The sequence below is a fragment of the Choloepus didactylus genome, chromosome 3 (genome assembly GCF_015220235.1).
Source record: "Choloepus didactylus isolate mChoDid1 chromosome 3, mChoDid1.pri, whole genome shotgun sequence".
Lineage (NCBI taxonomy): Eukaryota > Metazoa > Chordata > Mammalia > Pilosa > Megalonychidae > Choloepus > Choloepus didactylus.
In genome coordinates, this window is record NC_051309.1 from 220,337,102 (window position 1) to 220,352,019 (window position 14,918).

The 14,918-nt window shown below is 38.9% G+C and overlaps 1 protein-coding gene across 7 annotated transcripts in view; it reads left to right on the forward strand.

Annotated features, from left to right (window-relative positions):
- The window catches only part of UNC5D (unc-5 netrin receptor D), a 536,791-nt gene that overhangs the window by 492,713 nt on the left and 29,160 nt on the right, over positions 1–14,918 (forward strand). For all 7 annotated transcript variants that reach the window (XM_037831350.1, XM_037831353.1, XM_037831351.1 and 4 more), the window contains 3 exons: positions 1,476–1,644; positions 3,229–3,456; positions 10,914–11,063. In XM_037831350.1, the coding sequence (XP_037687278.1) occupies positions 1,476–1,644; positions 3,229–3,456; positions 10,914–11,063 (547 nt within the window). The remainder of the gene's footprint in view (positions 1–1,475; positions 1,645–3,228; positions 3,457–10,913; positions 11,064–14,918) is intronic.

Consider the following 14,918-nt stretch of genomic DNA (forward strand, 5'->3'; position numbering starts at 1 on the left):
TAACTGTGGACAAGGTTGAATTTTTTTGAAGGCATCGCAGGTGCCTTCGGGGTAGCGGTTGAAGAAGGTGTGAAAGCATTCAGGTCTGTTTGGATACAATAGGCATTAGATGCCCCTGCTCAGTTGTATGCCTTGGGTTTATTCCTGCAGCAAATTATAGATAATGATATTGATTGACCATTACTAAATTGAGACAGTGTAAGAGAGGTCAGCAAAAGTATTTCAGAAATTAATAACATGTTAGATGCACTCATGGAAACCTGTTTGCTTATGTGAGATCATGGAAAAAAAAGTGATATGATTTAAAACTAAATTTCATCTTTATGCTGCCAAAGGGGTTGTTTCTTGGCTCAGGGATAAAATATTTAAATGTCCTTTCTAGGTAGCATGAATGAAAGCTTTGGTATTATTACTAAGCCAAGCTCACCTGTAGCATCGTTCATCTCAAAGTCCTAAATTGCTTTATTGAGTATATTCTGTATCGTTATATCACTTATAAATGAAAATGCAGCAAAAGAAAGATCAAATAGCTTCTCCAAAATCACATAAGCAGTTGGAAGAAAATGACTAGACTTCTGGGTTCTTCTCACTGATTGTCATCTTATAAACTACCTCTCCTTACTGTTTGGGGACAGAGATTAAAAACAAAAGACAAGAAAATGAAAGAGAGAGGCATTCAAACAGGTGGCATTATTTTTCCTTTGGCTAAGTTTGATTTTCTCTTATCTGTTTCATGATTCTGCATTCCCATTGCAAATAATTTGCAGTACAGAAAAATCTGATCACGAGGTTTGGGTGGGATGATTTTAAATTTAGATCTAAAATAGGAAAGAGTTGAAATATATATATATATATTTGATTATGCACATTTTATAACTGTCTACTGTGCTGTCACTATATAACCTATGTATTTGTCCATTGGTAGAAAACAAATGTTTTCAAAACCAGAATAGACATCCTCAATCTAGGTATGTTGAAAGTGCTGTTTTATTCCATAATAATTTGTTTTATCACTTACTGGCATTGAGAATCTTGTACAATGTGTTATTGGGAAGATGGAATCTGATGGCGAGATTAACAAATCAGTGATTTCTGTGAAGTTTTTGACTTTTGGTTTTCGATATGCTATCAACAAGGGCATGGATTCAGCAGCTGGTGGATGACCCACCAACCAGAACTTTGCTTTCCCCAGTTCTGCCCTGTATGGCTGAAGAAGCATTTGTCATTTGGTTGGTTGGTTTGCCAAATCCTAGATTTGAAAACTTGGCTTGAGCTCAGTCTGTCTGCTGGAGCAGTTCAGGATTCCTCCTGCCTTTCCAGAGCCAAGTCCAGACGAGATGGCCTGTGCAGGGCCATCCAGAATGGGACCTTGGGAAGGGATTTTGCTCAGCCTGAGAAAAACCCTAGCCTGTACCTAAATTCTCATTCCACCTCTTTACATCCTTCTTCCTCTTCTCCTTCTCTCAACTGAAAAGCCTCCTGTCAGACGGAGCTGAGGTTCTCCTAAGTCCTGAGGTCACCTGTGGGCCACCAGACATGATTGTCACCACGCCGTTTGCACTGACCATACCACACTGTGCAGATGTCAGTTCTGAGCACTGGAATATCCATTTAAAGAAGAGGACGCAGCAGGGAAAGTGGGAGGTGAGACCCTAGTCTTCCTTTAATAAATGGGACCTGGGTTCCACCTATGGGATAGATTTAACTTGACCTATTGACACAATGAATCAGCTGTGAGGTTTTTGAGCACTTTTGTTTTCCAGAGGGTTGGTGGCATGGGTTTTACAATATCCTCAAGGAAACGATTACTTCTTTTCCATGACAATGGAAAAGAGAGGCAAGAGATAATCCAGAGCTTTTTGGTTTGCTTTTAAAATGCCGTTATAATTACCCACACAGACAGGTCCACTCATGGCCATGTCTTGCCGACTCCCCTCATTTCCAATAAGACCACATCCCTTTCTTTAATCTGGGCCTTCCATGGAGTTAGGAAGGAGGCTCAGGCAGGCAGACTGTTAGCAGAAAAGAAATCACTTTATGTGTTGTTGTTGTTTTTTCTTCATCATGTAGATTATAACGCACCTAGGATTACGTATTCAGAAACACAGTGGGTGTTTAATAAACGTTTAGTGAATTAATGAATGCATTGAAAATTATTCTGAATGTCTGTTTCTCTGTGCCTATGAGAACATGCAAAAGAGATATAGTACAAGATGAGAACAAAAGTGAGGCAAGAAAAGAAAATGAGCATACACAATAAGAGGTTAACAAGAAGGAGAGAGGCACAGCAAAGAAAGAGTGCAGTTGCATTACTATTTTAAGTGAAAGCTCTGCTCTGATTTTTCTGTCTGATAGGGATTCCTTTTATGTCCATCTGAAGTCAGTTTGCATGAAAGCAGGTGAATTATCTTGTTGGAACACAATGACCTGTTCCAGCTAGCCTTGAGCTCTTGCCTCCCAGGAGGTGCTTCAGGCAGAAAGAGTAAAAGGAAAACCGTGTTTCTTTAGGAGAAGAAAATTCCCAGTTGCTACAATGGATTACATTTACCTGCCCAGCTATGTCTTAAAACTAGTCTACTTTCTTTGTTCCAGAATGTATTCTTGCTATTTATTCGTTCCTAGTACAACCATAGGCAAATTTCCTGGGGCATGAAGTTCCATGGGTTTCATAAAGAGGCCATATTTTAGTCTCCTTCCCATTATATTTTGCTTTGCCTTGATTCTTACACTTTAGTTTTTCTACTCAGCACCTCCTCACAATCTTTTACATCCAGATGGTGTTATATTTTCTATTGAATCAGTCACACACACTGAAGTTCTTATCAGGGAGGGTGATATATTATAGTACATATTTTCCGAACCATTTATTTAATGGTCCCCTGTGAATGGTAGAATGAAAGGGTATAAAATGTTTGAATGAAAATAAACATTGCCTTAAGGATACTGGAAGAAGTTTCAGAAAAAGGCCTCTGTTAAAAAAAGAAAGAAAAGTGTGTTTATTGATGTTGATGTTCCAGACATTTTTAAACTCAAAATTGAGCAAATTAACTAGAAATAGAATATTCAGTGATGTTAATTATAATGTATTAAACAGAATTCCAACACACTGAGTATAACCATGTCTTGAATTGCTGATTTAAGTGGTTATTTTGACAGATGTATGGATGGATGTATTTCTTGCAAAGTAATTGTGAACTCCCATCTTATGTAATCACCTTTCCCCAACAGGAAGTGATGTCAGTGGAGGATGAGTCCACTTCCTGTTACTGCCTCTTGGACCCGTTTGCCTGCCACGTGCTCCTTGACAGCTTTGGAACCTACGCCCTCACTGGGGAGCCAATCACGGACTGTGCCGTCAAGCAACTCAAGGTGGCGGTGTTTGGCTGCATGTCCTGTGACTCCCTGGATTACAACTTGAGAGTTTATTGTGTGGACAATACTCCTTGTGCCTTTCAGGTCAGCTTTTTTGTTTGTTTTTTTTTTTCTCTCTAATTCTTTGTTTGGTGTCCTGAAAGCGTGGGGATTCCTAAAGATCCGTAGCAAGAGAGAATTGTATGGCTGAGGTTCTGGAAAATGAACCCAAGCCACTGGATTGACTGGGATCCCCCTCTTGAAGCAAGGGCTGGGGTACTGTGTATCCAACACTGTGCCAAGTTCTGAGGGTTGGGGGTTGACGATGAGGTACTTGACCCTCAGAAAGAGAGAACGGCTAAATAAACACATATAGAGAACTTCATGTGCTAAATTGTGAAACCAACTATAAGTAGATGAGTTCAGCAAATAAGACCCAAATAGGATAGAGGAATTAGAAAAGAGTTTTAGAAGACCCCTTGCAAATCTTGATGGATAGATAAGATTTCGGAGCAAAAAAGAAACAAATACCATGTCAAGAAAGGAAAAGGGCATGGGCCATGGAAACAAAAAGAGTTACTATTGATATGCAGGGGACACTGAGAAAATTGCTTGAATCAACCGAAGGTGGCATTAGGGGACAATAATTATAAATCACACCTATCACCAAGCACTCACATTATATCCTGGATATAATTATATCATCTATTAATTATCAGGTCTAGGAGGGCAGAGATGGTTCAAGGTTCTTTTCCATTTTGGGTACTTCTAATCATGTAAAATTCATTTTAAATTAGCTACTCACAAAGAGTGTGAAGTTATTAATAGCTGCCAGGCTAATGCAGAGGTGCCTGTAAGTGCTGCCCATCTATAAATAGCATAGCTCTCCCGACACAGCTCATTCCAGGTCTCTGCTATTCCACTCCTGGGTCATTAAGTCCATTATGCAGTGCATTTCCTCGGTAACTAGGCTTTAAGACACTGAGCTGGAAAACTCATGTTTACCAACAAAAGGATATGGTGATCTGAATCGCAACCGTGAGCCAGTCAAGATGACATGGAGCCAGCCTATGCACTCAGCCCTGCCCTGCCTGCCTCGGGAGTGGCACACATCATCAGGAAGGGTGCACGTAAACTTTGGCTGTTCCAAAGACAGGCTTCTTTAATAGGAGTGCTATTTTGTAAAGAAATTTAGTGAAATAGTTAAACCCCATCCTACGATTTCCACTTCTGGTCTTCTCTGCCCTCCCCACCCCTGATCAAAGATGTTCTCCAAGAGAGAATACATAACACACATTCAAGAAGTAAAAGTATAAAGGGGATACCTAAACAGAGAGGTTCATGCTCAGGACACTACCACCAGTAAGCAGTTGCAAAATGCAGAATGACTCAAGTTGGATGGTGAGTAACAAATTTTAAAGACCTAGTACACTGAAGCAAACATAGAGGACCGCAGAGGATTTCCCATGTCCTGCTCTTCTGGGCAGTCCACCATCGATGACACTGACTGTCAGAGGCTGGTTCCCACAGCTTCTTTGGTATCTGGTTCCTCATATCCGGTTTGGAATGTTCTCTGAACAACAGAAGCACTGCCGACGTATATGCCAGAAGGGTAGCCAGTTGTCTACAGAATTCATTCTCAGGGGCTTTTGGATAATCTGTTGTCATTCCTGTTGATTGTTATCAGAGGGCAGCTCAACTTTTTGCAGTTGAGAATGAACAGTAGTGGAAGTCATGAAACTTAGACCTTCAGTATAACTTTTCAAATAGCTATCCGATTCCTGGTAGTAATATACCCTTCTTAGTCAATACCAAGGAAGATGATATGATGATATCCACCCCCACCAAATGAATCCAAATGTCTTTATTTCATCATTTAGATATAGTTCTTCAATTGGCACAACCCTTCAAGTTTGCTATAAAGAAATGTTTTTCAGTGGAAATGCATTTGTCCCCTTTCATCATAATCTACAGGTTTTTCCCTTCTCCTATGATGTCAAATAAAGCTGATTATTTTAAGCTTGGATTTGGTTGTATTTGTTGTTGACAGGATGTATGTGACAGCTGTCATGAGTGGTGAAGGCCATGCTTTCCCCCTGGGGTTCTGAGAGACCATCAGCCTTGCTTGAATAATTGCTCTGTCCCATCCTTGGATTAAAACCTAATTGTAGGTTTTCTGAACGGAAACCTCCTAGCTCAGGAAACAACTAGGTACTCCCCAGAATTAGCCTCTAGATTTTGCTTCTGAAAGGATCCTGCTTTATTGATTTTTACCTTGCTCAGTGGATGGGTTCAGGACTTGCTGCCCAGGTTGATTTCGACCAGCTTAATGTAGCAAATCAACAAGGGAATTTGTTCCATGGCTCCAGGTATGGTATTTAGGTATAAGGGAAACTTATATAGTTACTAACCCATTAAAACAGTTCTACTTTAAGAAAGCCTGGTCAACAGATCACTTTTTGAACCTCTAATAGATTTTGCAGATTGGTATTATCTCCCCCAATTTGTGTGGTGTGTACTGAAATTATAGTACATAGTGGCAGCTCATTTTCTGTAATTCTGATAGAACCATGGCTTCTTAATCAAAATTAGTATGCATTTTTTTCATGGAGCGTTACTGCAGAAATTGTCTATCCTGGAATTACCTCAACTATCACTATCCTGAGGTGTTTGTAATGACTTGGAAATAGATGCAAGCATGGTTGACAGCTGCTTTGTTTACTGTGGTGCATCTTCTTTATCTCAAAAAAATGATCAAGAATATGAGCCCAAGCAGAACTGTGCTCTTAACCATGAAGGAAGCCTGCATCTTTCATTTCATTCATATCTCACTGGGAAATTACATCCCACTCTCTCACTGGGAGACCTTGCAAGAGGGACAGTCTCCAACCCCAACTTGACCTATCCCCTCAGAACTGCATCTTCCCATGCAATACAGTGGCCCCATCAAAAATACTCCTTTAGAGAAATTTCAGTAATTACACAGAAAGATTGTTTTCAGCCATGCCCTCCTTCCCCTGTACCTCCTACAGAGCTAGAACACCTTTATTCTCATTTGCTCAGGTTTTTTTTTTTTTAATCTGAATAACAGTAGCTGTTTCTTTGAATGACAAAAACAGCACTTCACATACCTTGCTTAAGTCATAATTAATTTAATTTCAGATTCTTGGAGATTTGTTCTGATAAGTACATCTAAAACTGTCTCTCTGGAAAATTAAATCAGTTCAGATATGCTTAAAAAAAAAAACCTGAACGAGAAGGACCGAATGTCTTCTTGTCCTTTCTGCTTCTATGTTTTTGTAATAATTAGAGCTGCCATTTCATGCCGGTGTGTTTGACATCACCTCCTTTGATGAATTTAAACCAAAGGTTGAAAAATGCTGATACATGTTCAAAGCAGTAACATTTTAAGACCTTGTTTTTCGTTACTGTGTTTTATTGCTTGCACATACACACACACTCACACACACACAGAGCTCAAACAAACCTTGGCATATGGAAAGCAAGGAATTAAGCACTTGCCCTATCTTAGAAAGGAATAAAAAATAAAGAAAAAATCAACTAGTTTTTCTTCATGGTTCCCGGCACTCCTATTAAGTACCTCTCGGTACTCACTCCTTTCTTAGTCCTTAATGTGGATTTAGAATCTAATTTCAAAGGATTTCCTCCAGATGTAGTTCTTGTGTTTATCAATAATGCAACTTGGGGAAATATTGTTCATGTAAAGCATTTAAAGGAAAACACCACAGCGACATAATTCGTGTGTGTGTGTGTGTGTGTGTGTGTGTGTGTGTGTGTGTGTGTGTATTTAAGTTCAAACAGTTTTGTCTCATAAATATGTAAATTCAGCCTGCCTGCTTGAGTATTCCTGAAGCACACCTGAATACTGCTGTCTGTCTCATTAAATCAATGTAAAGAGCTGAGTGAGACTCAAAGCACAAGTTTCTCCTGGCCACAGCTTCTGGAACTAGATGATTAGTGGCCCCCAGGTGAAATGAAGGAGAGCGAGACTAGGAAAACCACCATCCAGAGCTTTTAGATCCGTGTTACATACCAGAAACTGGCCAGACCCTGTAATTAACTCAGATATCAGTATGGCAATGGAACTAGAGATTTAGCCGGATGTCCTTTTTCATAGGAGGCAGAGAAGAAAAAATCAAGTGAGAATCAGGCGTCAATCTTGGGGTGATGTATCAATGTGAGTAATTCGGAACTATCTCAGCAGAAACCTAGCTGGGCATAAAATCATCTGAAGAGTGATTAAAAATACAGATGCCCAGGCCCAGCCCCTGAGATAATTCAATAGGGGACAGATATGACTGAGAAGTCTGTGTTCAGGCATGTCCTTTTTTAAAGCTTGTTCTCATGAGCTGATTTCTTCAATCCTGAAGCCATTTGTGCCTTTACAAATATATAAATGCAATGATTAGTTCATTATTGTGCTTTTTCATTTCAATAGTTAATTGTTTTGTTGCAGAATAACTAATTGCTTAATATGTTTTGTAAGTTGATGAGATGCTGTTAATCATTTTCAGTTGGTTCAATATGCACAGATTAAAGTAAGCAAGCTGAAAAAGCAAAAATAAGTCATGGTTATATTTAAGTTTGGGTTCCTAGAGCAGAAATTTTGTAAAGGTACCCTTTTGCTTTGCGATCATTAGAAGGAGAAATTCATTTAAAAATATCCTGTTATTCTCCATTCTGCATTTCAGGGGCCACTTAATCAGTACATATTACTGTGGGGCAAGTACAGACTGACAAATGTCATCTTATACAAACATTTTGCACCAATGAAAAATTATTTCTGGGGCAGAGTTAATAGCAGTATAACCTTGAAATGATCTTTTAAAAAAAAGTGAGCCTAGTGTCAGAAAAGGCAGGATAATCTGGTAGAAAAAACACCAACCTTTGAAATTAAGTTGTTCTGCTGAATTCTTGTCTCTACCACTATCTGTGGCTTTAGGCAAATCAGTTGCTTTGTGACTATTTCCATGTTCTCATCTGTAAATAAGGTACTTGATGTAAAACTTCATTAAGTTCATCCTAGTGCAGCAATTCTGTGTAGTTTCTAAACTCTAAAAGAGCATGATTCTAAAATAAATAACCACATAACTTTGAAAAAGTCACATAATCTCCTGATCTCAGTTTACTTTGTACATTAAGGGCAAGTTAGATTTAAAGAAAGGCGTATACTTTACAGAGCCTAATTCAAATATACTTAGAAGAGTCAACATGTTATTAGACTCTATCTTTAATGTGGTTGAACAAGCATGACGTTTCTTTATTTGTACCTTTTTCTAACCATGCACCATCACTGCAGAAAGAGTTTAATGTATTAATTATTCCTATTGTTTTGCCTGGCTTTGAATAAACCCAGGCAAAGTATTAGGCCAAAAGAAAATAAATACCTTGCCCAAGACCATGTAGAAATGTGATTAGAACTTTACTCCATCGTCAGTTTCTAAGATTAGAACTCTGAATTTTCTGCAGTCCGCAGGAGATTCTTATGCACCCTCAAACCTGAGGACTATTACTCTCAAGTGAAATACAAAGTCCTTAGCATGGCAAGTCAAGAGTTCATGATTTGGTCCCTGACATGCATTTTCATCATCCCTAGTCACAGGCTTCCCAGCCTAACTTTATATCCCAGCTCTGTGTGGCTGCTATGCCTTTATACACACGCTTTGTGGTGTCTGGAGTGTCCTTTCCCTCCTTTTTGCCTGGCCCACCCCTATATTTACTTTAAACATTACTTGCCTCCCTTCCTGGCCTCTTCTCCATCTGGATTAGGTGCCCTCTCTCCTGCCTTTGCTTCCCAGACATGCATCTCCTATAAAACTTAGTACACTATCTTATAACCATACATCTACTTTTCTGATCTCCTCACTTGATGGTGAGCTCTCTGGGGCAGAGATTGTTCCATTTTATACACTCAGCATCTTAGTCAAGCATCAAAGCTCTGGAGTGTACTCATTAAATAGCAAAAGAAGGACCCAGTGAACAGTGTCTGCAAAAGGCCCAATGACTTTCCCAAGTAGGCATTCCAATTTAATTCTCTTTTCTCTCCACCTTGCCACTTTCTTTCCATTGTTGGCAGCCCCCATCAGACACCGGCTACCATATTATTTCGCCCAACTCCTAGAGCCACAGAGTCCTGGATTACCTAGAGCTGTGCTCCTCGGTATAGTCATTGCTAGCTGCAGGCAGATATTTATATTTTAATTGCAATGAAAAATTAAATTCCTTAGTCAGTCTGGCCACAGGTCAAGTGCTTAATAGCCTTAATAAATTGTGGCTAGTAGTACCATATTGGATGGTGCAGAAACAGGACATTTCCATCCTCACAGAAAGTTCTGTTGGAATGTTCCCGCTAATTGGAGAAAATGATATTAGAAATGAATCATTTGATCCTAAAAGACACTAGTAACAGTTTATGTTACATGAAGGGTAAAAGCTGAGCAGCTTCTTCTTAGTCAGAAATGTTTTATTAATATAATTCTATATATAGCCAAGAGCTGGATTAGATAACCTCCAAAGCTGCTTTTTGAAACTTAAATTTTATTGTATTTATAAACCTGTTTATCTTTTGTCTTACAGTCTTTTTTTAGAACCTGGGAAGATTATAGGACATGATTAAAGGATTTCAGTTTTCTTATTTATCCTAGCTCTGCAAGGAAATTTTAAGTCAATTAATGGTGATTTAAAAAATGGATTTACCACTAAAAGTCTCACTGCTGTAGTTTAACATTTTATAGAATACATATCTGTTCTATCATATCATAAGTTTTATGAAGCTCTCCAGTATCGTCTGGAACACCACAAATTTGGAACCAATCAAATGGTTTACTCAATGGAATGTATGTGAATTATGTTTGTGAATTATGTTTGCCTTAGATATAAAGACTTCTCAGTGAAAGACTTTGGGTATTGGACTGTTTACAGCAGATATTCGATTTCTGTTTTCTGACTTAAAACCAACCTGATAAACAACTTACATTTTCTTGGCCTTTTGGTATAATCACTTTCATGAGCATTACTACAAATAAACATGATGCATGCACCCTGTCACATTTATTTTGGGCCAAAAGAACACCTAGTGGGTAATGCCTATGTTAGCAAAGGACAATCGAGCCAGAGTGGAAGGGAGTGTGTCTCCTTTTACTGTGAAATATGACGATGTGTCAGGTTACATATCCACACCGCCTTTGATTGTGATCATAGCTGAAGGAAATTCACACCGTTGGGGAACTTCAACTATATTACAATTTGCTTAGGGATGGGAAGATCTTTTCACTTCAAAGAAAGGCACAGGATGCTTACATGTCTGAGCAACAGAAATAATAAAGAACAATTACTTCTTTCTGAGAAAACCCATGCTCAGTTTTTAGTCCCTAGTCCTGACTTTTGCAAGGATTTGGAGATGTAAAACAATTGGGTCCATTAGGCTGCTTGTCCATTTCTGGGAGATACATGGCAGGGAGCATATATATCCATAGATGGAAACTGTTATCAGAAACTGGATGCTTCACCATTGCTCCCTTTTGCTTTTCTTTCCCCTGTAGGAGGTGGTTTCTGATGAAAGGCATCAAGGCGGACAGCTCCTGGAAGAACCAAAGTTGCTGCATTTCAAAGGGAATACCTTTAGTCTTCAGATCTCTGTCCTTGATATCCCCCCATTCCTCTGGAGAATTAAACCATTCACTGCATGCCAGGTACTGGCCAAATGGGTTTCTAACAGAAACAGTTTTGCTTTTACCAGCAAACTTGTCACAACCACTAGTGAGGGTCTTCTTGATTTCCTCCTCAAAAAGTATGGATTTAATTTCAAAACAGTCACAGAAATATAGCAGTTTGGGTTGTGCACAGGAATGAAACATATTGTCACAAATCCAGGTGGGGAAAAAGGTGCTGGTAAGTCAGGTAACGTGATGCTTCTCCTCTTTCCTGTTTGAATTGTTGCTCGATGTAGGTCTAAGATGGCAAATTAACATCTTAGAACAAGGTTGGTTTCTTGGTGTGTGTGTGTGTGTGTTTTAATTAAAATCAGTTCAGTATGAGACATTGCTTTAATGATATTCAGGAATAAATGAACTGGACGTCAGTGAGAAATTTTTTAAAAGGGATGATTTTGTGATAGAAGAGCTATGGCCGGGTGGAAATAAGAGATTTTATCCTTCCTATGTGAAGTGCTTGCTGCCCAATGAATTGGGCAAGATGGGAAAAAGAAAATACAAATTGAGAAGTAAAGAAAGCAGAATGCCTGTTTAGAACTCTTTTATAAATATATAAAGGTAATTTATCTGTTACTGGTTACATACTTCTTATGGAGGTTTTTGGTTTTTGTTTTTTGTTTTTTTTTAAACATTGCTAGGTGATTTAGAGTTTCTTTGGATCATTTTTAGGAAGTTCTCATTACTTGCTTGGCATGAAGAGATTTCTTTTCAACTTGTGACTCTGCCTCTGAATTCTATGAAAATTCCCAGTGATAAGTATTGTCATTCTAAACAGCAAGTTAATCTACCAGAGTTTTTTTTAAACTAGGAGCATCTGTGCTTCAAGGACAGGGTGTTTCTGTAACTGGAAAAGCTCCTGGTGGACGTATATTGATCTGGAATCACAGGAAGATTTCAAACTTCTTTGTTCTGCCCATCAGCATAACGTGCAGGGCCCTATGGTGTGTTTTTTTTGTTTGTTTGTTTCTTTTTTTAGACTTTCCATCCTTGCAGTACTCATTTCACACACACACACACTCACTCACTCTCTCACACACACACACATGATACACAAGGTATACCAGCCTGTCAGAATGGGAACCAGCCAAATTACAAAGAGTAAACCTTGACTGCACCGAGAGAGTTAGAAGGAAGGTAAACCATTAACCCTTTCAACTTCTAAACTTTAGAATATCTAAGTTGGGCAAGGTTACATTTTTCTATTTCCACTTTCAGACTTTTCATTACCTTGGAGAATTGCCCCTCTCTGTACCATTTTAGTGCATTCAGAGCAGCAAGGAGTAAGAATATCTCTCACGGCCTTGAATAATTTTTTTTTTTTTTTTTTTTTTTTTGGCACATTCAGCACATTTCCTTACAGAGAGAAATTTTCTATGAATAAATGTATTTATGATCTTCAAGACCTAGGTGTCTGAGTTTTCCAGTAAGCACTATTCAGAGTTTCAAGTCCAAATTGAACTTAAGGGTATTGTTAAAAAAGTCTTGATAGTCATGCAAATTCCTCCGTATTAATCTTTATAGGTTATAAGGGCCTCACTTCACTGGATGTAATGCGAGTGACTCAGTCCAGAGTAACTATTAAGTTTATTGCTTAGAGATAAAAAAAATCTGATGAAAGAACCATTACCTTGCAGAAGCACTTACACGGTAATTCCGACATCAGGGATTCCAAAGAGAGCCCTGAGCGGAAAAGGTTTGGAGGGCTAAGGACTTGCCAACCACAGAGGGTGTAACAGGGGCAGTCAAAGCCAAAGGACATTGGCTCACAAGGAAACCCAACAAGCTTAACTGCTTGGATGGGTTGCATTGCATGGAGGTTGTCAACATGTACAGATATTTGCCTTTTGTCATTGAGTATAATTTGCAAGAGTCTCGGAAGGCTGAGAAACAATTTAATTTTCTCTGCACCAGGAGGCTTGCCACTGAGTTCTCATTTCCGCTGCATTTTTCTTACCCACAAACAGCTTTCCGCTCAGTGCCTCCTTCCTCTTCACCACTCCTACCACCAACCCTTGCCTCTATCATCACTGAAATGCCCCCATTTGTGTGAATGCATATAGTGCTTGGCTTAGTGGCCATGTTGGGTTTGCTTTGGGTATTAGATAGAAGCTCTTTGGGGAGTTGTAGTTTTCACCCAGTATGACCCTCATGTAGAACATAAATGTACTGGCACATTCAGCATGGATAATGGAGAACTAACTGAGCCTTTTCTTGTTCTCTCAGAGACCATTGTGGAGACAGAAAATCACACTGGTCCTGGCTTCATTTTTCGATGTCCCTTTCACCTGGTAATTCTCCATGTAACCTTCCAACTCATTGCATAGAAGACCTCTGGTGCCCTTTGTCTTCTCATTCTCCTGTCCCTTTCTCACTTCAAATAAGGATTCTGGGAACTGATATATTCCAGTTGATACCCAAACTCTACCCTCCTAGGAAATCTTCCTGTTTTCCTTTGGGAAATGTGGAATTCCCCAGGAAGGTGCAGGCCTGGGAGGTAACCAGTCTGTAGAATATTTTCCCTCACAGCCTCTAACAAATTATATGAGATATGTTTTAGAGTTGTGCGACTTCAAGTTTGGATTCAAAGTTTTGTAATGAAAGCCTACATCACAGGAGGATCCAGTGGACCTTAAAGCCTGTTGGTGAGGTTCTGGAGTGTGACAACTTGTGGAATACTATGCTGCAATCTTGATTGCTTACAAAACTAGATAACGGTGGATGAGAGGACAGGAAATGCAATGTGATTTCTTAGGACATCTGGTTAAAATAGTACCCACTAACTGATTCAAAGAAAAATGGAATCCTACAATTCTAGCCCTCCACCCCCTCTCCCTAAATAATTAACTATTCCCTATTTTCTTCTCCGGCTTTAAGAGTCTACCTTTCACATTTAGGAATATGCTACTGTCCCCTCCTTGGAGTTAGCAAACCTCTCAGAGGAATATATCTGTGCTCTCAATAGGTTACTGGCGTGAGTGCTACTTAACCACATTTCCCTTTATTCCTTGCTGACTGTAGGGTGGAGAAGCTGTAATAAACAGTATACAATAAAATATTAATTTATTTTTTTAAATATAACAAAGCATAAAGTCAGACTGTCACCATCCTAGGATAAAGCAGCTGTCTCTTTTAGCAGGCTATGATTCTTGGAGGACCCAGTGTCTGTCTCCTGCTAGGATATGATTTACATTCTCTCCATCTGCTAGGAACCTAATTATAATGGAATCAAAATGAAAACATTTCCGGAATTCTTTAAATACCCATAACTTTGCTACACTTTGTCCTACTATATTAGTTTCTACATAAATCCTCTCAGCTCAGTGAGCATCTTCTTTTGTTCTGTTTTTTTTTTTTTTTAATAAATGAAAGCAAAGATGATTGCTCTGAAAACACACTAATCGCATTGCTTTTATTTCTATTATTTTTAAATGTTTTGTTGAGCACTATTGCAGCTGCTACTCAAGTCAACAATGAAAAATACTCCTTTGATACTATCTTAAGAACCCATTTTTAAAATGTTTGATTGTGTGTAGTGGATTGGAAAGAGAAGAGAGAGGAATTTGGTGCTGAATCTCATGTCTTTCTGCAAAGAAAAATTATCTTAGTAGTGGGCATTAATCTCTTCCCATTCTTCCAGTTATTTCCAGAAAAAATGTGGAGAATTTAGCAAGAGATACTAGAGAAAATGCTTTTAAATAAGTGGTCAGTGCCATGTTTTTAGGAAAGTAAGCATTAACTGGATTCAAATCCAGTGTTTACGAGTTGGACCTTGACCTCAGCTCTTTCTGGCTCTGAAGTCCGAGAACTTGCATTACAGTGTAATGACCCAACATT